At 32.5% G+C, this 23,309-nt stretch overlaps 1 protein-coding gene across 4 annotated transcripts; it reads left to right on the forward strand.

The window, feature by feature from the left end:
- Window positions 1-2,548: 2,548 nt before the first annotated feature.
- LOC149563322 (uncharacterized) lies at window positions 2,549-9,320 on the forward strand. 4 transcript variants are annotated; one of them, XM_089826660.1, is made up of 11 exons: window positions 2,549-2,736; window positions 2,902-3,002; window positions 3,138-3,241; window positions 6,082-6,212; window positions 7,185-7,324; window positions 7,451-7,527; window positions 7,615-7,698; window positions 7,869-7,927; window positions 8,012-8,118; window positions 8,207-8,292; window positions 9,160-9,320. In XM_089826660.1, the coding sequence occupies exons 1-10, from the start codon at window positions 2,658-2,660 to the stop codon at window positions 8,261-8,263; spliced, it is 939 nt and encodes a 312-aa protein (XP_089682786.1). In that variant the 5' UTR covers window positions 2,549-2,657; the 3' UTR covers window positions 8,264-8,292; window positions 9,160-9,320. The 4 variants fall into 4 exon arrangements, with proteins under 4 accessions (XP_089682786.1, XP_089682785.1, XP_089682784.1 ...); XM_089826659.1 differs by lacking the exon at window positions 9,160-9,320 and adding an exon at window positions 8,382-8,622; XM_089826658.1 differs by having other exon boundaries at window positions 2,550-2,736; window positions 9,163-9,320.
- Window positions 9,321-23,309: the final 13,989 nt, after the last annotated feature.

Genomic DNA, 23,309 nt, shown 5'->3' on the forward strand with positions numbered 1-23,309 from the left:
ATGTCATATAAACAAAACTTACCATACCATCTCACTAGCAATCCAAACATTTGTGCATTTGAAACAAGCAATGCTAACTCTCGCAATTAACCTATAACATTAGACATGCATATTGCATTCACATATGTGTAGACCAAACAACACTATATTTCTTACCAACCAAAATACCTATACTTTTGCAACAACCATTCAATGTCATGTGAAACAAAATGGGCAATCTTTTGAGTCGACCTTGCGATATCTATGAAATCTCCTTTGGTTGTAACAAATAATCATCAACATACCCTCCAACAAATACAAACTTCAAGCAAAAATCTTGACTCTAACACAAAACCTCCTCTTGTTGTGATCTACAACATCCAAGGAAATAATAACTTCTTTGAACAACTCTTCCAATATTTCACTAGAAAAATAGGAAACTATGTTCTCCTTTTTCTTTACAACTCAAACTTCTGCACATTACATGAGCTACGACATTCTTCATTCTCCATTCTACATTCTCCTATGAAATGTTCTTCTCTCACAAGAATTCTGTACATGCACTCTTTGGCACTCTCGCTTGCATAGGCATGCTCCACATACTACTAATGATTGATGGCAACAAATACTTGAATGATCCTCCAATCTGACCACCATCACTCCAAGTCAACACTCCTTTAGACTCTTCTTGTTTTCTAGTCTTTTTAACACTTTTCTGGTCTTCATTTAAATCAACAGAAAAACACTTCTTCACATTATCTTGATATATTCACTAGATTTTTTTCTATTTCTCCAAATTCTTAGATCATCAACCATCAGCTCTAATACCCAGTTAAAAATATAGCGAGAAACCCAAATATGAATTATGTTGACCAAAGGCCCTCCTCTATTGATTTATATGAAAATACATCATAAATGTCTAGTATACTATAGCATGGAGTTTGGTACAACATTAATGGTGGATAGTTGAAATAGTAAGCACATGAATATTGTGCATGACTAAAGACAACTATAAATGACAAGATTGGTTGTGGGTGGTTGTAAAGTACTTGGTTGGTAGCTTGGTTTGTGCTGACAGTACTAGCTAGAGATAATTAATTTATATTTCTAATAGGGGTTCCTTAAGTTTGGGAATCTTATTATAGATGGTATCAAACATGAAATTGAAAGAATGGGTTGGTTGTGAAAAAATCTAATAGCATTCCTTCCTTTTCAAAAGCTTGTAGCACCTCTTCTGATTTAGTAGTCTATGGGAGCTAAGTGCTTGTGTGTGGATGCTAACAAGTGCAGCTAAACATCAATCATGTCAAAAGAAAATTAATAAAATAAAGATCTCTTCAGTGGTTTCCCATCAATCTCTGCATTTTCTTTGCTCCCTCTAGCCAAAGATTTCCCCTACCATGCCCTCTTAGAAAGAACATGGTATTACAAATATGGGAGACAACTTCCTGTAGTGAATCACTCATCTTGTTCATAGTGTGTCTCCATTGTGGTTCTTTCAAAGCCCCAACAACCACTCTTTATTACAAAAAGAGTGGGGAACAAATAGAAGAATAGTAAGTCACAACAAAATAACCCCTTAGATTAGAGCCATTTGTTATAGAGGTGAACCCATTGCTTCCCTCATACATATGCAACTTGTTTATAACTCGTTCATAGTTTTCTCCACAGAAGAACAAAACCTACTTGAAACATAGCAAACAAACAATCAAAAAAATTATAAAAAGAAGGGTCTTTGTGGAAAGAACATGCTCATGTTCAAAATTCTAAACCTTACTATGTTGCATGACCTCCTTCACAGTGTCGCGAGCCTTGCTATATGTGTTACAAGTTAGCTCAAACCCAAAACTTAATATCACTGAGCATGAAGTAAAGAAATGAGAATCTGAAGACATAATATGTACCCTTTCACAAAATACACTACCAATAATAAATATAACAATTAATTTTTTTATTTTTATTTTTGTTTTTTAAAAATAGGTTAACACCCAACAAATTTATCTATAAGGGAAGAGATCCATAAGTATCCAGGCTAACTTTGTACACCTAGATCTCCTAGATGATAAGTCGTATTATGTCAATTTTTGGTGTACGTTTGTAAGTGACTCAAGAGCTTAAAGAAGTTTTCAACATTTGGGCCTTTATGGATCTCTTTGTAGAGGTCGTGGAGTGCGAAGTGGTCGAAAAGTGTCATTTTAAAACACTCGCCCGACTCGATATCTATTAGTACATGTGTTACGATTTTTTTGGAGCTTTTAAAAAGTGTAAGGACTATCTATCACATAAATTAGAAAGAAATTTATCCACATAAATTATTTTTTAAATAAAAGCAACTGAAACTTTATTCTATACGATATTTTTTATTGAAAATCAATACACACTAGAAACTTGAAAACATTAATTCCAAAAACTAACAAATTAGTATAAAAAAACTCAGAAAACATTAATTCCCATGACTAACAAATTACTATAAAATTTATTTGATATAGTGCTCAAAATAATTTGAAAATATTTTAATTACTTAAATACTCTACCATAAACCACACTACCATCAACTCTATAAATTCTTCCTCCACTTAGCCCCTTTCTATTAAAGGAGATCGGATAGGTTTTTAGGTTCGTCTAGTACATTTGCCGTACTAACAAGTTGGTGTACAGGACACACTTGCACAGAGGAGATGGAGCAGATAATCAGCCCTTTTCTAAATTTTCTTCGAACACCACCAATGCATCGCACAAGCCGTACGCATGCGCGAGGTGCAATACAAATCACGGATTTTTGCACTGTAATGTTTATTGGTGTTTTAATTTTCTAGATTGAACTGCATTGTCTGTGTTTTGTACATCCAATTCTGCTAAAGTTATTCCAAAAAGTTCTGAAATCCATTATTGTTAGAGATTAGAAGAATTATTTTGATGCAGGGGTAATTGGACAATTGCTATCCAAATTGGAAGGCTATTCGGCCGATTCTGACAGAGATCCGAAGCTGGAAACCGCAGCTGCTGAAACTCTGGTCAAGTGTGTAAGTATTTCTAAAATCTATTAAATCTTTTACGAAAATGAACTTGCTGTTCAGCTTTACCATGAAATATTTATGCTTTTAGAGATGAAAGCCAGGGAGTATATAACTATTAATGAAAATGAACTTGCTGTTCAGCTGCACCATGAAAGATTTATGCTATTAGAGGCGGAAGCCAGGGAGTATATAAAGATCCTTCGCCTTCTGTGGGAGTTTGAAGATCAGGGTTACATTGCTCCAAGGTGAGTATTCTTCAATATTTGCTTACATTTTGAAGAGATTCAAGCTGCCGATTAAAATAACGCAAGTAATTTCTCAGAATATCTTACAATGTAGTTTATTATAGGAGCTTTAAGAGTGAGGTAAAATTAACAGTCCTTAAGAAAATTATAATATATTATGTCCATTCTAGATCAGGAGCTTGAAATAACTTCGAATATCTTTACCATGTTTAGGTTTACCTGCGAGTTTTTAATTTACATATTTATGTAAAAAAATTACACGTTCTCGCTCATTTCTAATTTTATGTGACTTTAAGTTCGCCGTTGATGAGATCTTTGTCAAAGCTTTGCTCCTATTATTTTGCAACTCTTCATTTGAGCTGCCAGTTTCTCTTTAGCAAAAAGCAATTGAAGTTGTGTGCCTTTTTAAAGCACCTCCTAAAGCCTTGCGAAGAAAATTGTGAGCCAAATCTTACTAGTTGTGGCTGAAGCATTAAAATGTGTTCTCTTTTACCCTTTACTGTGAAGGCGGCGGGGCGCTCTGACGTGTTTTAAGCACAATTTGAAAATGTAGGGTTGCTAGTGATGGAGATGGGGAAGTATTTGTCTAAATGAATGATAGGCAATATAATATGTAAACATTGAATATAATCATCAGCAGTCTGGTGGAAGATGGGGTTACAGGAAACTGGAGTTTCCTAGCGACTGAGATTTGAAGTATCAGAGGAGAATTGTTAAGAAGAAAGAGAAACTCTGTTAAGTCTGAAGTTTCAGAGGGACCTGTGTCTTTATGAGGCTTACAGCCCTGATTACTTGTCATTTTCTATTCTTAAATTCTGCAGAAACTGTACAGAAATAGGAGTTATATCAGTGGACATTATTTGACCAAACATTCTACTGGAAGAGTACGAAGTTTTGAAGTCAAAAGTTCATTTATTCTAGCAGTTTCTTAGAAATCAGGCATAAAAGAAGTATACATATTGATTTTCGTAAATGATCGAAATAAATTAATGATGTTGTCTAACCCATATCGAATAAGCTATAAAAAAAAATAATCCAAAAATAAGGTAGATGAAGGGAAAATACTAACTAAAAGAATGTGATTGACAGTGGACCATCGTGAGGTAGCATCTAAGCATCATGAATGACAATCCAGGTTAAGGAGACATGATTGTGCTATCCTTCGTGGTTGGATGCTGCTAAGTACGGTCATAACACTCAGAGCTGTCATGGTTCTGGTGGAGTTCCTGATATTTGTGAGCATGGCCTGGTGAGAAATATCTATCTTCTGTGCAGGGAGTTAGCACTGTATGCCAAAAGTTGGATCTAGATATGATGTCTAAGCAACTAATCATGAGAATTTAAGCAATCTGTCTTCAGACTTTAACAGTAGTACCTGTACTATCTTTAAAAAAATTGCTTGATGCTTTTATCAACCAAATAGGCATAGACAGACCTCGAAGAAACTAGCATTTAGAAGCTGACATGTCCTTCAAGGAGAAGGGCCAAAAACCACTGGTCAAGATGATAAAAAATGCAAAGCTTTAAGTTATCAAAAGTAGATCTAACAATCAGAAAATTAAACCTGATGATTTATCATATTTAAGTTTTGGTAGAAGTGAGTCAAATGCTCTCGGCTTATATCTGATGTTATGTCTCCTATTAATTGGAAGGGCTTTTGCATTGTATGTCTCTAAATTGCATGATAATCTCATTCAACATATAAAGTTTATTAGCGTTCGGTTTTTGGAAGTGGCATTGCATTTGTAGATAAAAGCTAAGTATGTGGAGAAGGCTTGCAGCTTCTGGAGGCAGGGGAAACGTATCCCAAGCACACCTCGTATTTTAAAAGGTCTTGCCAGTAGCCGATAAGTTAGTTGGAATGTGAAGGTAAATGAAACTATTTGAGTCCTGGCTTAACATACAACCGTATAAAACAACACCTATAATTTCTAAGCTCTACAAATAATTTTCACTTAGTATATATAAACAATAGATTGTATATTAATCTGAAAAAAATTGTCAGTTGATCGTTCACTTCAGATTTAGATATGAACAGTGACAATCTATAAAGTGCTCATAGTGATTTGAGTGGCCATGTATAATTTTTTCCTAGTGTTTAGGTGTGGGTGGGCTCCATTGATCTTTTAGGATTCGGCTTAGTGAATCTTTTTTTTTTTTAAGCCTTTCTATCACCTTTTGACATCTCAAGCCATGGAAAAGGTCCTGAAATCTCAGACATGGTTGAGGGACTTAACAAAATCCCCAAACCTTCTTCAGGATTACTTGATAACCTTCACCCTTCCTTACCCCGGAGGATGCCTTTGGAATGTCCTCTGTTCCATATCTCATCTCTATTGGTGGTGGTAGCGGGATGGAAAGTAGTGTTTTCATGATGTTTTAGTGTCTTAAGGATGCTTCTTTCCTAGATAAGATTACGGGGTGATGCCTCCCTATGGAACCTTGTTATTATTTTTTTTATTTGTTGATTTTTTTGGTAAATTAATAAGATTACGGGGTGATGCCTCCCTATGGAACCTTGTTATTATTATTTTTATTTGTTGATTTTTTTGGTAAATTAATGAGACTTTTAAAGTGAACATGTGAAATAAAATTTAGCTTTGTGGTTTATTAGGTGTTGTGTGATGTTCAATAAATTTAACTCAAAAATTACACGGTAGAATTTTCATAGCAATATCACAATTTATTTTGTTCTCCTACTTATCAAACTTGATTCATTCTAGACAGATGCTTTTAATCAAATGCATTAATTAAAAATGTATTAATTAATTTAGTTCTAAGATTGCATTCAATGAAATAACAGCTAAAGCAGTATCTGCATTTTGAATGTGATTTATCAGTTCACTCATAAATGACCTGGCAATCCAGACGCTACTTGAAATATGCCAAGATATCAAGTGTAAAAGCATTGTAACATCTTCTCTACAACACATGTTCATCACAGCTACATACGAAAATAAACGAGTTGTTGGTAAGATGGTAAATCTACTTTATAGAGTGAATTCATTTGGTTTATTGAATGTTCATGTGTCCCAGTAAGATGTTTTGTACTTCCACCGAATGATTGAATTGATTTGTTTTAATATTTATGGATGGTGCAGCTTAATGGTAACTCTTACATCTGTTCTCCACAATCTTCCTGTCTAAACATTGCCATTTCGCATATCACAAGTTTCAAAGAGATGGTTGTGAATACCTTAAACCTTATGTTGCTTTGTTATCAAACAATGTACGCCATTCAGTTTTTCCCTTTCAAATGCACAGGATTGATGAGAATAGTTTTATTTATGACCGGAGGAGACCCCATAGGAGCAATGCAATGAAGAATAAATTCTAGCCAAGACATGTTTTTGTTTATCTGCAATTACTTAATAATTTGTCATCTTATATTCACTTCACATTAAATCAACCTATTTGTAATATATCAAAACTCATCAACTTCGATATATCTAGCCACTTATTTAGTGTCTAGCTTAAAATCGCTTCATAAATTTTAAAGATTTTCTACCTACTTATGCCTTCGTCTCAGTCTCAGTAGCTTTAGCTAATGCATGGATTTATAGAACAATGCAACATTGTATGTGTCTACTAACTCATCCTTCCTTGCATTGAGAGTATAAAGACTTTTATAGATGTTTAGTTTTCCCTCTTCTTATGTCCATCTCAAGCCGACAAGATCTTAATCAAAATTCTAGATACCCAAGATTAATACAAACATAGATCCATTAGTACAGTCACATGTTCCTTATCCTTCCTTTCCACAGAGAATTGACTTTATTTATAGAAACACTATTTCAACTTGTTTACTTCTTGAGCAAATATATTCCTATTTTCCAATTTTCTTTGTTCTATATATTTTCATTCTATTTTGCATTCGATGTTTGTTATCTTCGCTAGGGTTTTGTCTTTTTAAATTGGGTTGTCTTGTCATATGTTATTGCAGTAGATGCAGTGCTACTCTCTGCAGTAGGGCACAATGCCAGGAATACATGTGTGTTTGATTTATGGGAGGATGCCATTATAGCAAGTATTGGGAAGTCATCAATGAGGATGGCGATTGTTGAATCATCTCTACTGGAAAAGGTACTTTTGCATATCATGTGTTGATTTGATCGCTGTAGAATAGTTGGTCTAATTTATGAATTATATATAAGAACTGTGTTTTCCTAATGCGAACTGCAATCTTACAAATCCTGCATTCAATGACAGTGCGCCAATGATCATCTTATATGTAGCAATGCAAAACAATCTCTGCTAAAGTGCATAGCATCTACAATGTCTTCTTTGTATCCTTAATTCTCCAGTTAAATAGTTTAACGCAGTACCGTAGAGGGTTTAATCCCCGAGGACACTACTTCCATAACTAGCAAGAGGCTATTGGATTGGAACAAGATTCGAGCAGTAGTTGTTCAAAGAATGCATGTATCTGAGGAAAAGACTGCAATTGCCTATGCCAGGTGATAAAACCTTATTTGATGTCACCATACATACATGGTTAAAGAATTTACTAGTTGTATAATATATCTGTTGGCATTGTCGCCACAATTAAATTTTCAGTTGAGATTTTGATGGATACTTAAGGGAAATTCTCATATCATTTCCATTGTCCTATAAATTATCATGGCAGATTCCTTCATGCTCTAGCCAAGTTACAGGACTCTGATCCAATTCACTACATAAATGAATGTAAGTTGACTTTTGGAACCACATTATTTCGAAAACAAAAATCTTTGTGAATCGTATTCTGAATATTCAACCGATATGTGGCAGTTATTGTATTTCTGAAAACTGCTAAAAGGGTTGAAATGGATATACAATGTTCGATCTACAAAGCTATTGACGAACTTAAGAAAAAGATGAGAACAAATGTTTATCAGGTAGCTTTTTACCTGTGCTATTAAGGATTTTGTGGATTCTGAATAGTTTAACATTATTGTTTTCTTTTTCCTTACAAATGACATGCAGGAACCCTTCTTCAAAATCTTCTCAGAGCAATGGGAGACAAGTGAACAAGAAATTTAGATCAAATAAGTTGGTTGAAATAATTGAAGGTGAAGGCATATTATTCATGTCATTTCTTATAAAAAGGTTCTTTAATCTTTCCTAATACCCACATACTAATATACGAATTTGCTTCAAGTGATGTGCCATTTGAAGTTTGGCAGCCATATAGCAATTATATTTGTGTTTAGAAGTATTGGAAGCGAAGGCTCAAAATATTTAGTCCCAGGGAATCTCGAAAAGATTAAGAAATCATGCTCATCTTTTATTGACTTTGCACATCCTTGGACACTTCTGATTTGTATTCTCAAATCACAGAAGGGTTAGAAAAAAATCATATTTCTATCAAATAATAATAAACTACTCTCGTCTTTATTCAACATTTCAATGTCATTTACAATTTATTATGAGTTTAATTGTTCGTATGGTTCTATGTTGGCTTAGCTCAGGGGAGACTGTCGTACTTAACTTTTTTTAAGAGTCAATCAATGTTGATTAAATATATTCATTTTTTATTTGTAGATTTTTATTAAAAGTTAATTGGTGTTCAATCTATGGGTTGTGCTACATTCGATAAGATTTTTTATGTGGCTTATCGTGGTGGAGGCTCTACTTCAAGTTTTAGAGTTTGAAGTTTCAATTCATATTGATTAAATTAATATGTTTTTGATTTGTAAGCTTTTATTAAATTTATTTGTTGTGGGATCTATAGGCTGCACTACATATTTCATAAGGAAAAATTGGAATACTACCTGCAATTTGTATGACAGGATACAAACACTCTGAAATAATAAACTACTTTACATACTCTAAAGAATGATACATTAAATTAATAAATTACGTTGCTCTTTCTTTAAGATTTCAATGTAATATACCATTGATTAAGACGCTAATTGTTTGTATGTGGCTTATGACAGCAGAGGGTATACAAGGCTGAAGTCTGGAAAATATTTTATTAATATTTTAAAAGAAAGTACAATTTAACTCTGTCTAGTAAAAGAGAGTGAAGCAAAGAAAACCTTTGTTCTAGCCCGCAACTTATACATTTCAGAAATATAAATTATATGTTTTATGATCTTGTCATGGACTAGTAGTTTGTAAATAGAGAACCATAAGTTCTCATTTACATATCTAAATTTTGGATTTACATTCCAGCAACTTATGCATTTCAGAAAATTTAGATATACATTCCAGCAACTTATGCATTTCAGAAATTTAAATTACATGTTTTATAATTTTGTCGTGGACTAGTAGTTTGTAAATAGAGAACCACAAGTTCTCATTTACATATGAGAATTTTGAATTTACATTCTTAGTATTTGTGTTTACAATTTCCACTACCTTGTTAGATAGGAATAACATTTTAAATGAAACATCAATCACCTCACCAGTAATCCCTACATGGCCAGGTGTTACAATAGAGGAGCAATTGCAAGATTACCGTTATATAATGATTATAATTTACAAATGAATGCTGAAATGTTTGTATGTATGCAATATCATTTATAAAAAATCTGCATTGAAGGATGCGTACACTGCTTCCTCTAGTTGGCCTAATCCACAAAAAAATTGTTAACATCAATGTATTAGAGTCGTCCATCTTTTAACATCAGTTTATTAGAGTCGTCCATCTTTCACTTCTCACTGGTGCTTCATGGACAAATCTGTGTACACTACTTGATCCAAGGATTAGTACCATAGAAAACCTGATATAATCTTAGAAAGAAGATTGTCGTTATCACCTTACTTTCGACTCCTGAGTAATTATCAAGAACTTCTTTTGAACATGGAAAAAAATGTTGATGTCACACTTCCTACTTACATTTTAGTAGTAAATTTGTGGTGAGTAATGATAAGAAAAACTTTATATTTGTTTTGGATCCATTGGTTGTGTAACATTTAATAACAAAAATTTGGGGTGTCACCTACAATTTCATACATAATATACACACAAAGTAATGAGAGATGCAAATTGACTTTCTAGAATTATTAGGCTAATTTACAAGTCACAGTAATTGGCAATAAAATATACATTTTCATATTATTTTGAGAAAACAACATGGGTAAGAACCTTGGACTTAGTAAGTTCAATTGATTCTTGTAATGATATATAAATATATTTTAAATTATATTAATAATGGTATATGTTTTCAATTAATATTACAAGTAGTTTTGAAGAGATCCAAAATTCTTTACAAGAACAAAACATAAAGATATTCAACAAAACCTCCAAGACGGAACCCTACGAGAGCACCTTAACTAGCAGACGTTTAGAAGATCAACAGTTTAGATAAATAAGCATTACACCCAAACTGCTCCATTGGGTTTTAGAATCAGGCGCCCACAACCTACAATATAAAAAGAAAAGCTAGGATTTTCCTTTGTCTCCCTTATTCTGGAGCGAATAGTCATGTCAAATCGAGAAGAAGACTTCTTATGATGTTCCAATCGTCCATCATATCCTAAGAATCCAAGGACCCAATAGGACAAGAGCCAATAGAATAGAGCTAGAAATATATTTCTAGATAGGGCCAGCATTAGAAATCTCCACCAAAGGAACACTATCACTATGCCATTAGGCAGAACCAACAACAACATCATGTAGTCCTAATGATGGTACACGTTAATTGTATTTATATGAGCTATTTAAGATTCAAATTCTAATTTTAGAATATTTTTGTTATGAATTAGGTATTCACTAATTTAGGTATAAATTATCTCATCAATGACACTTGCAAATAATTTTTAAAATAAGAAAGAAGTAAAATTCTTAAATTCAAGGTCTGAAAATTTAACAGAGCTATCTTTTTTCCAAAAATTATTATAATGAGTTGAGACTTAAGAGTGTTCATTGGGGTTCCTAACAATAGTAAGAACATATTTAAATTATAGTAATAGTAGTATATGGTGCTCATATCTATACATCTTTAGGTGCAAACTTCCGTTTTTAGATTATTATTTTTAATTGATCAGCTCTTTGTTGGTTTATTTGCAACTTAAATAAAATCTTAATGTGCAATCTTATCAATGTCACTTTTAAATTTTTTTAAAATAAAAATGAAATTCAAGGTTTTATAAATTAATCAATTACAAATTATCAAAACAATTTTTTTCATAATTCATTACAATGAGTTGAGAGTGCTTTTAGATATAATTATGTATACATTTTTAATATCAACTTTTTTGGATCATACTTTGCAATCCATCATCATGTTGATGAAAAATGTTGATGTTAAAAACTTCACAATTATAGATGGCAAGTGAGAGTGAAAAAAGGACAAGGAACAAGAGATCAAGATTTAAATCCTTTACAAGAAAGACAAAGGATGATGTGGATGAGAATGTGATGACTATGAAGGGGATGTCATCTATATTATTGGGTGTGATTGACAAGTAACTCCTCCTTGACATCCTCATATATGCCAAGATATTCCCTCTATTACGAAGACTACAATTGGTAGAATTTTTGAGATTAAGTGACCTCATGTTGTGTTGCAACTCCCATTAATATGCAAAGGCGAGGCATATTGATCATTAAGGGATCAAATATGATTTTAATGATCATATAGGTGAATTTAGACAAAATGACAAAGTCATCTGAAAATTTGAAGTTCTAAAAACAACCCCAAATATCTAGCAATGCATTATCACCATTCATTTTGTCTACTAGAAATAATCTCGTCTAAGATTCATCCCATGACTATAAATATATAATAAATCAATCTTGTCTAAGAATCATCCCCATGACTACATTATGTAATAAATAAATACTGGCTTCCAAGCATTTAAAAATCTATGATATGTGATAATTTAATATCATAACCTAATACCAATACTCCTTTGGAAAACTTATTCTTTACACTCCCTTGGATCATAAAATGTCCCCTCTCCAACAAGCTTCCAATCACAACAATAATTAGTGGGAGGCATTCACCTATAACTCATAGAAAGGACAAAATAGTCAAGAGGCCTTCACCAACAAAACAAACATGTTTTGCAAATTAATTAGTTTTGGGACTTGTAATTATATCATAAATTAAGAATATTGAGTTGCAAGGAGGTTATTTTTTTAAATTGTTAATCTTATAATGATTAATTGAATGATCTAATTCAACAAGCAATATTTATATTGAAAGATTAAAAAAAGGAAAAAATATGAATTGGAAAACTCTCCAAGCACATGTAGTGGATAATAACTATTTAAAGTCAAACAAAACCTCATTTTTTCTTTCTATCTTCCTCTCACATACACACATACATTCTCTCTCGTGAAAGAAAAACTATCTAAAAAATTCAACTAATGTTGTTGAGATTTATAGGATTATTTTAAATTGGGTGGTCCATGAATTTTGTGGTTTAAGGAAGAGGACCTAGTACATGCTCAAGCTTCTCAAAATTCTATGTAGAAATTTCAATTTTTAAAAAAAAAATTATAATAGTTAATTTGTTAAGTTCACTACTTAAGAACAAAATTTGAAGTCCACAAGTCAAATATGACGTTGCATCAACACACTTTTTGTGAAGGTGTTTGAAATTGTCCCACAAAGTGATAAGATAAATATGTATGCACTAAGTCATGTTTAATGGTGTGTTGATGTCGCAATTTTTAAAATTAAAAATAAAATAAAAAATTAGAGATATTTTTTGGAGGTATGCATTGATGAGATATTTTTAGTGCATCACTATAGGTTTATTTTATTCACCTAATGGTTTATTTTGGTTGCATTCTACATCACCTATTGGATCATGCTCATGTATTAGCTCCTCTCCCCTAGTCTAAGTTCTAAAATGAATGGAAGATAATGGTCTAGTGAATTTTTTAATTTAGTTTAATTTATAAAATTTATAAAAGCTAATGGCCTTATGAATTTTATTATTTAGTATATTCAATTCAACAAAATAAATAAATATAAAATAATCAATGAGATTTAAAATATTGCACATGATTGATAAATATCAAAATAAAACAATTTATTTTCATGTATATGAGATAAATGAATGCCTCCAAGAACATATGCAAGTTACAAATATAAATTCAACTTTTTATTTTTTTTATTGCATGTGTAAATTCAACTTATGTATGTGTTTTGTTATTAGAATATATTTATGCTCATATGATTTGCTATGCAGTTGTCCTTGCAATTATTGTTTTTTTCCACAATCTATGTTTTTGGAAAAGAAAAAGAGGGGTTAAAATTTATTGAAGTAAGAAGAAAAATGTAGTACGAGCATCAAACAATTGTGTCAATATCCACTAACTGGTCTAAAGTTGTTAAGACAAACCAAAAGGTAAGTGCCCTATTTCCACAATATTCTAGTTTTACATTTGATCATAAGTCTATTTAGCGACAACCAAGAACTTCATTCCACTCCCTAGGGATATAAGTGAAGGAAACAAAGTCTAGAGAAGCACATAAATTAAAAATTTGGTTGACAAGAAAAAGTAACTGTAAACTAACATACTCAAATACTGTTGCATAGTCAACAAATGAACAACCACCCGCAAGTAGATTCAAGCATTTGCCATCCAAAAAGACAAGCCAACTTCACAACATAGTAAATAATCATAACCTTCACCAAGTTGTTAGTATGGTAGCCTTTATAAACAAATAACATAAACTAAACCATTCCCTAGTTGTCTCTACCAACTCCTCTCATACTTACAAGACCCAAGTTTCCATGAGTAGAGCCTTCATTGAATTTCAAAATACCTTGTGAAGTAAGACTCCATTTTACTTGATTTATATTTGTATATAAATAACATCAAAATAATTTTTTCAAAGCAAATACTAAGTGCACTATAAAGAAGAGTTGTGGATGGAAGAGAATGCCATGGCCCGGGGAAGTTAACCCGATATAGTTGTAATACCCCCAAATAGATCTCGCAGTAACAACGTAAAGCAACACAAATAGAAATTTAGCTGAAAGGATTTCTTATAATGGAGAAAAACAATCCAAGTACTGAGGTCCCAAAGATTACAATCGATATGTATAAATAAATAAAGCATGCAAATGTAAAATATGCAATTCATTCCTATTTGGAAGTAACGTGCAAGAAACTGCATTTATATATAAACCCAAATATTAAATAGACTTGGGGCATGATCCCAACCTCATCCCTTTTAGATGTTGGGGGCCTTGCACTCAACATGGTGGGCTCTTTGTGAGCCTTTCAACTTCACTAGTAGACTAGGGCCCTTTGACCTTGGTTCTCAACCAAAGAGGCTAGGCGAAAATGCACAATCTCCATTTTAAAAAAATATTAAATAGCAAAAATCTATTGCTCGATGGTATGATACCATAATACAATCCTGAATTTAGCCTAAACCCAAATATTAAATAGAATTACCTGTAAGACTGACTCGTAGGTGGTTGTGAATTTATTGAATAGACAGAACCTTGTGGATGTGGATTGGCATTTCGCTTTGGGCATTCAATAGATCACTCAGTTATGCAATTCTTTGGATTTTGTGGTTTTTATGCATATCCCTCATGAGTGGAATGGTGTGGTTGATTGCTTGGCTAAATGGGCCTCCGAGCATGTGTCGGACTGGAACATTATTGATCATAGGATGCTTCACCCTAATTTATCTCATAAGCTAACTCAACTTATGGACTAGGATAAAGCTCTTTAGTGCTCTTTGTTTCTTCTGTTGTTATGTTCTCTTTGGTATTCAATAAAAATTTTACCCCTCTTTTAGTAAAATATTAAATAGAAAAAATCTATTGCTCGATAAGGTGATACCATAATTAAATCCTAAATTTAGACTTGAAAATCAAATTTAAGAATAGGATGCGAATAGGAGAATTCTACTACAAGAATTCAGAAATTTTGTTTTTGGATGCAAAAACCAAATGTAGAATAGGAATACATTTATTTTAATTTTAGCCCAAAATGGGCATGGCAGACTTCCCATTAAATAGGTGGAATAGGAATAGCCTATTCCTATTCCACTATTTTCTAAACCAAATTCAATGTTATATCGGGTCTGCCAACAGGTTCGAATTTGTGGAGGGAAAAAATAGGGTTTGTAGAGCCAGAGCCAGAACCCCTTTCTATTGTTGAAGAGCCAGAGCTAGAGTCATTGAAGAGTCGAAGCATCTTTTTGATTGATACATTTTCATGAGGTCAGTCGTCATTTTTCATTCATTTATTTCTTGCAACAGTTTAGCCTTTCTATTATCTTCATTCATAGGTTTTTGGAACGGTTTCCTGACATCTTTGGCTACCAGCGATGAGGGCTACCAGTGGCAAGAAAAGTGTTAGCAAAGATACACAGTTCATAGGTTTAATCTGGAGCAAAAGTGGTTATTATGTGGTTTTTCACCAGTGATAGTTTTGATTCTTCCCATCCTTGTATGCACATTTTTCTACATTCTTCTTCCACATCCTATTGTTGCAAGTAAATTTGTTATAACTATTATTAGCTTGGCATATAAAAAACTAATACTTGTTGCTCATGATGGATTGTGTTTTTGTTTGCTTGATTGGCCACTGTTGTATGTACCGCTACTCATTGTATCTTAATCTAACTGCTGAGTAGAAGAAAATGAGGAGGGTGTTAGATTGAAAAGTGTTTACTTCAATGGTATCTTAATCTTACAACAATTTTGAGCCATAAAATATGGCTCAATCCACAAGGGTCTTTCCTAGGTAGCTCCTTTTATCCCTACCACGGTAGAAAAATTATGTGTATGTTTGTTGTTGCCACCTTGACCTAAACCGACCTTAAAATGTAAATGGTAAAACCAATGTCGAAAGAGCTCTAAAGTTTGTCAAGCAATTTGTTACAAGATTCTCTTGTTTCATCAGCTTTACTAAATTTCTCCTTGCCACTGCCATAAAAAAAAACTTAGCCACTTCTTTAAAGCTAAATATTGTTTGGAACAATTAATTGTGTAATGGGCTGAGAAAGGTAGATGATTTCTGAAATCCTATTGTGTATTGCTTGCAAAAAAAAAATTCTTTTGTTCATATTTGTTCATTTCATCAGTGAATTAAGAAAGAGGAGTAAAACATTCTTATAGCAAACAGAAAGATGGGCTGATGTATTTGAATAGTAATCAGGTTTTAATTTTTCTTCCTGCAATTAAATTTATAAGGTAAATTTGGGGCATTTGGGGATGGACTATGTCATGATTAGCAGCTGCAATAATGGATCCAGGAAATCTAAACATTTAACAAAATAGATTCAAAGAAAATTAGGAATTTATCAAAGATTTCTTCAATGTTGGATGTTAATAAGTCCATCTATGATGGGTGTTGGTATTATGGTTCTTTCTTTAGTCCAAAGAAGAACGTTGATCTTGATGCAACTTTTAGTATCAGCCTAGGTCATAGTGTGATCAGTGTATGCATGTGGTAATGAATTTCTTACTATAGATGAGTTCGGGGTGTTTTGTAGAATAATATTTATAGACAAGGAAGAGGAAGCTGAAAATGTGAAGGTTGAAGAGAAGGCAATTTGTGGGGCATTTAATGTGTTTGATCAAAATGGAGATGGGTTTATTAGTGCAATGGAATTGGCTGATGTTCTCTCCATATTGGGTTTTGTGGAGGGGAAAGATTTGAGTTGCTGTGAGAGCATGATTGAGAGTGTGGATTATAATAGAGATTGGTTTGTGGATATTCATGAGTTCAGGCATTTAATCACAAGAACTTCTTTTGCCTCGCATCCATGTCTTCAATGTGTTGCTACAGTCTAATGCCATGCCATTTTTTAAGGGCAAGAATGGAATATTCTAAAGAATTAACAATTATCTAGAGATCTGTAATTTAGTGATCAAGTGAGCTTCCTATTTGTGTGCTACGAGTTGCCACATTGCTTGAAATTTGTATGATCTCTTCTTATATAGAGATATAAAAATTTAAGAATCTTTTTCATTATTCAAGTTTTGCATGTTGTTGCTCCAAATATTACAAACATTAAACCTTATCATGACCATGAATATCGGGAAATCAATTTCAAAATTAAACCATCCAAAAAAATTTGTTGGGTTTTTTCCTTTAAAAAATATGGCAAACAAGGAACTATAAGACATTTAAAGTGACAAAAGAGTTGAAAATTATATCAATATTTATTTCATTATTAAAAAATTAATTATGAATAATCAATTGGAAATAGGAAATGAATAGAGGATAGAGTTTTAAAAATTTAAGTAAAATATTAGTTGAGTTTTAAATGTAGGAAAATGAATACTAGTCAATTTCCAAATCTGTTAAAGAGTATTGAGAAATCTAGATATCTAATAATTGTTCTTGGGAGTAGAACTAATACAAGTTCTATATAAAAAGAAAACATAGATTGAGGTTTATTTCTTGTACTTTTGTTCAGCATATGAAAATAGAAAAATAGTTGGAATGCACTATATATACCTAGGTGGAGCCCCAATCAACCTGGAAACCGAATGTCGCTCTATATATTTAGACATATCAATGTGGACCAACAAGTTTTCATCATCAAATGATTGTTCTACAAGAGCCTTTATAAGCTCTGTTTTTCCAACTCTAGTAGGTTGTTGTGGTCTCCTTTAACTACCTTTTATCTTACCACAACATTTGCAACTACCTTTTAACTACTTTTTCTTTCCCAAGAACTCTTTTATGAAAACTTTCAACAAGGTCTAATAGCAACTCATTATCATTGCAACAGTAAAAAGGTACTGTCACTAAAATTTGACTTTTAGTTTTCCTCATAACATACAAATCATAAAGCACCACCATTATATGTCCACCCTGAATTGATATACTAAGTCTAATTTGTGTTAATCATTATATTATATTAACACTTATAAGTCCACCATTATATATTGTAAATAGGATTTTATGTCATTTCTTGACAAGTATTTCTGATTTTAGTCTACTATCTTCAAGAGCTATATTTGACATATTTTAAGTTAGCCCATAAATTACAAGCATTTCTGATTTTAGTCTATTGTCTTGGTATTTTACAAAAGGGGCTATGAAAACAGATAAGGGGACATGACACTATAATCATTCAATTATGTTTCTACAATAGATACCCATTATAATTATAGTTATGACAATTGATAGAAATAGTGCATGATAGATTGTGATGAGGCATGATATTTTGAGTTTCAGAGAAATATTTTAGTTGGTAATTGATTGAAACATTTGTGATGTGTATTTAGGTCAGTGATGGATCTTGCTAATGATCCAAAGATTTATGGACTCATTGCTAGGAAGAATAAAGTTGTTCTTGTTGTAGTAACAGCTCTTGTCACCCTTGCAATATCTATTGCAGCATGTTTACAAGAAGCTAGAGGAGAGAGGCATAATTTCAGAAGAGATGAAATTTCATTTTATAAGTGTATCATCCATTCAACAGAGATAGATTGTTGTGACCAACTTCGCATGAGTAAGATAACCTTCTTTCGTCTAGCTCAAATTCTTAAGAGAAATGGAAGCATTAAAGATATGATAAACATATCGTTGGAAGAACAACTACTGACGTTCCTCCATACCCTTGGCCACAATTTGAGAAATCATAAGATTGCCCATAACTTTTCTCACTTTGGAGAGTCAATAAGCTGACACTTCCACAAGGTATTGTAGGCTATATTAGTGCTACATACTGATTACTTGATACCTGCTACTCCTAACACTCTTCCTAAAATTCTTGGGAAGGACTATTTTGACCCCTACTTCAAGGTAAATCTCCTATTGGAACATTTTTTTTGACTTGAAATTGTATCTCTAGAAATTTAATTATAAATTCACTAGTTGTAGGATTGTATTGGAGTAATTGATGGATCTCATATACCTATTACCGTCAATGTGGACATACAAGCCAAATATCACGATAGGAAAGGCAACCTATCACAAAATGTTCTGGGTGTGTGTTCCTTTGATTATAAGTTCCAATACATTCTTATTGGATGGGAAGGGTCTTCCACAGATAGTCATGTTCTTGCTTCTTCTCTCTCGAGTTCAGATCCACTGGTAGTGCTCCTCGGTATGTGGAATCATCTTGTATTTAACTATATAGTGAAGTTTATAAGAAATGTGTCAAGGTTATAACATTATACTTTATGTGTGTTTGTGTAGGAAAATACTTTTTGGTTGATGTGAGATATACAAACATACCAGGATTTCTTGCCCCTTATTGTACATGCTACCACCTTAAGGAGTTTTGTAGAGAAAATCCAATAAACACTCTGAAGGAGTTATTTAACCACCGGGACTCCTCACTTAGGAATACAATAGAGCATACATTTGGCATTTTGAAGTAACACTTTCCTATCTTGAGGCATGCAACATCTTATGCAATCATGACACAAACAAAGATTGTTTTGGCATGTTGCATATTGCACAATTTCATTACAATAGAAGACAACATTCCATCTAAAGTTGAAATTGAAGAGGATGATAACCGTAAGGGGGTAAATGTACCAATACTTGAAACATATGGGATGACTCAGAGAGATAGAGATGATTGTGGGAAGTTTCGAGATGAAATAGCAAGAAGGATGTGGGAAGACTATAGATGAGGCAATTAGTTGTACTTGAAATATTATACATTTTGTACTTGGATGGTATTTGAATAACTTTTATAAATGATAAATGATGCTCATGAGAATAAATTTGAATAAATGGAAGAAAATCTAGTTGCTAGAATCTTGTTTACGTTTATGTTTATGTTCCTACATAATAATCTAGATTTTGAATATCTTAGTTGTGAGTTCTGGAAGTTTTTAGAACATTCTATATTTAGGTCCTATGAAAGGTCTACTATATAGTTCCATTTGAATAGTCAACCTCAACTTAATATTATGTAGTTCAATTTGCCACTTTTCTTGCTTCATTCTAATGTTGCATTAGAATTCTTATAGAACTTTGTACTTTCATCTATTTTCTAAATTTGGTCAGAAAATTCTTATTCTGGAGATTTCAATACTTCCAATTTATTAAGCAGCATTATTAGACTTGCCTCCAATTCATCTTTCAGTTTAATCATTCATTTTTAGGGCCTTCTCCCATATCAGTGGGAAATAGAGCAAAGGAGGTTAACATTGTAATCATTTTGATTATGTCAAATGGCAATCATCATGTTTCAGTAGCACCTACCCACAGGAATAGAAGCATGCCTAGTGCTTATGACATATCCCTCAAGATTATTCTAGATGATATAAAGGCCTAATGACAATACCATAAAACTCCTCCATTTGGAAACTATTAATGCAAATAATAAAATATAAAACAAAACAACATCCACATATATAAGGTTGATATTTTCAAATAAAATTTTATAAAAGAAGGGATAATAGTGGGAATGGTACCATATTGATGCATGAAATGAAATGGTTATTGCCATATCAATGTCTCAAATGGACCATAGAAAGAAATTGGAAGGAGAAAACCAAGCTCAACTACTCCATTCTACAAACAAAATATACATAATGTTGACAAATTGTCAGTCACTCATAACACAATTATTAACTAATAATTAGTTACAAGGAAGATAATAAGTGGCCTGCCTCAGTTAGACACTGAATCCCACTTTTAGAGCTGACCTCATTTACAAACAAGGATATCCACCCTTGTGCCTAGATCTTGTTGATGATAGTTGTCACTGCCCTAAAATTCAAGTAAAAATATTGTAAATCTTAAAAATTTCTATGGCTTAACAAATTTAGTAGAGGCTTGAGAACATTTGCAAGTGGTAGTTGAATCATCACCTTATCATGCTAAAATCCAACATGGATTAAACTGGGCCACTATGAAGCTTTTAGGTAACAATTTAAAATATCCTCAACTTAACCTAAAAATTAATAACCTATTTGAATGGGGTTGTACTTGAATAGCTCATGGGATTCTCTGAGAATTTATTCACTATCATTTCCAGAGATCTACACTTGATTAAGGCTCTCACAAACTCTAGTTCTAACAAGATCCTATATTTACTAGTTGTTGCCACATGCACATCCTAGGACTTATGTACTGTACAACGATGTTGAAAAAAAATTATCTAATAATTTAATGCTTCTTTTGCTACAATCTGAATGTCACAATCATCCCCTATTTTTAGGTGTATCAGATATAGGCTGGCATTTACTAGAATAAAAAAGTCCTTCACACTCCTAAACAAAAGCAGTATTTTTTTAGCTTATATATTTGTTTGATTAGTAGCTTTCAAAAGACAAAGAAGGCATAAAATGCATTTTTATTTGTTTTATACTAAGATTTGATTGTGTTGAAATTTTCATTATGTTATATGATTTTTTTATCTATGAAGTTTCTAGTATCTTTTTATCTATTTTCTAGCATGATAGATTGTGATGTGGCAGGGTCAATCATAAAAATTATATTATGTTGCCTGCATGAGTGATGACTTTTTGTTTTGTTCAATACCATGGTTGACAATATGCAAACTAGCAATGTACCTTCATCTTCAAATAGGGTACTGTGGTCATGAGAGATGGAACGAAAGTTCCTTGACTTGCTACAAGAGCAAGTCCAACTTGGTCGACAAGGTAAAGGTGGACTCAAAAAAGAAGCTTGGACTACCATTGAGCGGCGCTTCAATGAAGATTTGAAGCAAAATTTGAGCAAAGATAATTTGAAGAATAAACTAAAAACATGGAAGGTAGGATTTAGAATCATGAAAGATTTAAGAAACACTAGTGGGTTTGCTTGGAATGAAGCCACACAATTTGTGGGTGTTGAAGATAGTGTTTGGAATGACCTTTTGAAGGTAAAATGCTATTTGAAGTTCATTTGAGTTTAAGTTAAATTTTATCTTGTAAAGTTAGTATTGAAAGTGAAATATAACCATTTCTTTCATGTTGCCAACATTTTAGAGGAAGGAATTCAAAAATGCAAAATTCTATAAAAGGCAACCATTCCAATACTACAATGAGTTAGCCTTTATTGTGGGAAATGACATGGCAGAAGGTACTACAACTATCACACCACAAGAAATAGAAGAAGGGCACATGATGGATGAGACCATTGATCTAGATGATGATTTTTTTTTACCAATTGATGATAATTTAGATGATGATTTTTCTCAATCCCACCACTCAACTGCTACTACTAGACAAAGAATATCACCATCCTCATCAAAAAGGGAAAGATGAAGAAGGTGAGCATGGTTGGTTCTATGGATAGCATTTCTGAAGCCTTGAATATGATTCATGAGGGCAATGTCAAAGCCTTACATTATCAAAGTGGATCAAGAAGATTCTGATTCAGTTGCAGAGAAAATGTATGATGCCCTCAAAGTCATTCCTAGGCTTACTAAAGAAATAATGATAAGGGCATACGATGCATTTTTAGTTGAAAGAACAAGAGCAAAAGGATTTTTGAGAATGACTATCCCAAAGAGAATCAAACACATATTACTTAAGTATGGAGGACTCTAGAGTCTAGAAACAACACAATATATGTATGATTTTTGTTAAAATTATTTCAATTAGATACCGTAACAACCAATTTTGTAAATGGTTGATTATATTACAGTCACCTTTAAATATGGTTGCTTGATAGCATGCCTTACGACAGTTTTATTTTAAAATCACCTTTAATTATGGCTGCTTGATAGCATTACCTTATGATATTTTTATATAATTTTAATTATCTTTAAATACATCTTCCTTTCTTACTTCATGATTGTATACATTATGAATCAACTTTGAAAATGGTTTCCTTCAAAATATGGTTGATTTAACTATTTTGTATATTTGGTATGTTATATGAACATGTTACCTAATGTCATTAGTGGTATTACAAGTTGAACAAGTAATTGTAGCTACTACGATGGTTGTAGTAGCTCCTACTATGGTTGTAGCAGCTACTACTATTGCTGTAGTTGCTACTATGGCTAGCTTCAAAGGGAAAATTTTTTATGTTTTTATAATGAGAGGTCCATTCACAAGCTACTTCAAAATAAATTTTAGAGATTTTAGTTTGTACCAAAATAATAGTTGTTACTTGCCTTCAGGTTTACATTGTTTGGGTGCTTGTAAATTTGAATATATTAGTTTCTTTCTACACATTGAGACCTTCAAACCTACTGTGCTTTTTTATTAGTAACCAAGAATAGCA

The sequence above is a fragment of the Cupressus sempervirens genome, chromosome 4 (assembly GCF_028749045.1).
Source record: "Cupressus sempervirens isolate cs-2001-9-10 chromosome 4, ASM2874904v1, whole genome shotgun sequence".
Taxonomy (NCBI): domain Eukaryota; kingdom Viridiplantae; phylum Streptophyta; class Pinopsida; order Cupressales; family Cupressaceae; genus Cupressus; species Cupressus sempervirens.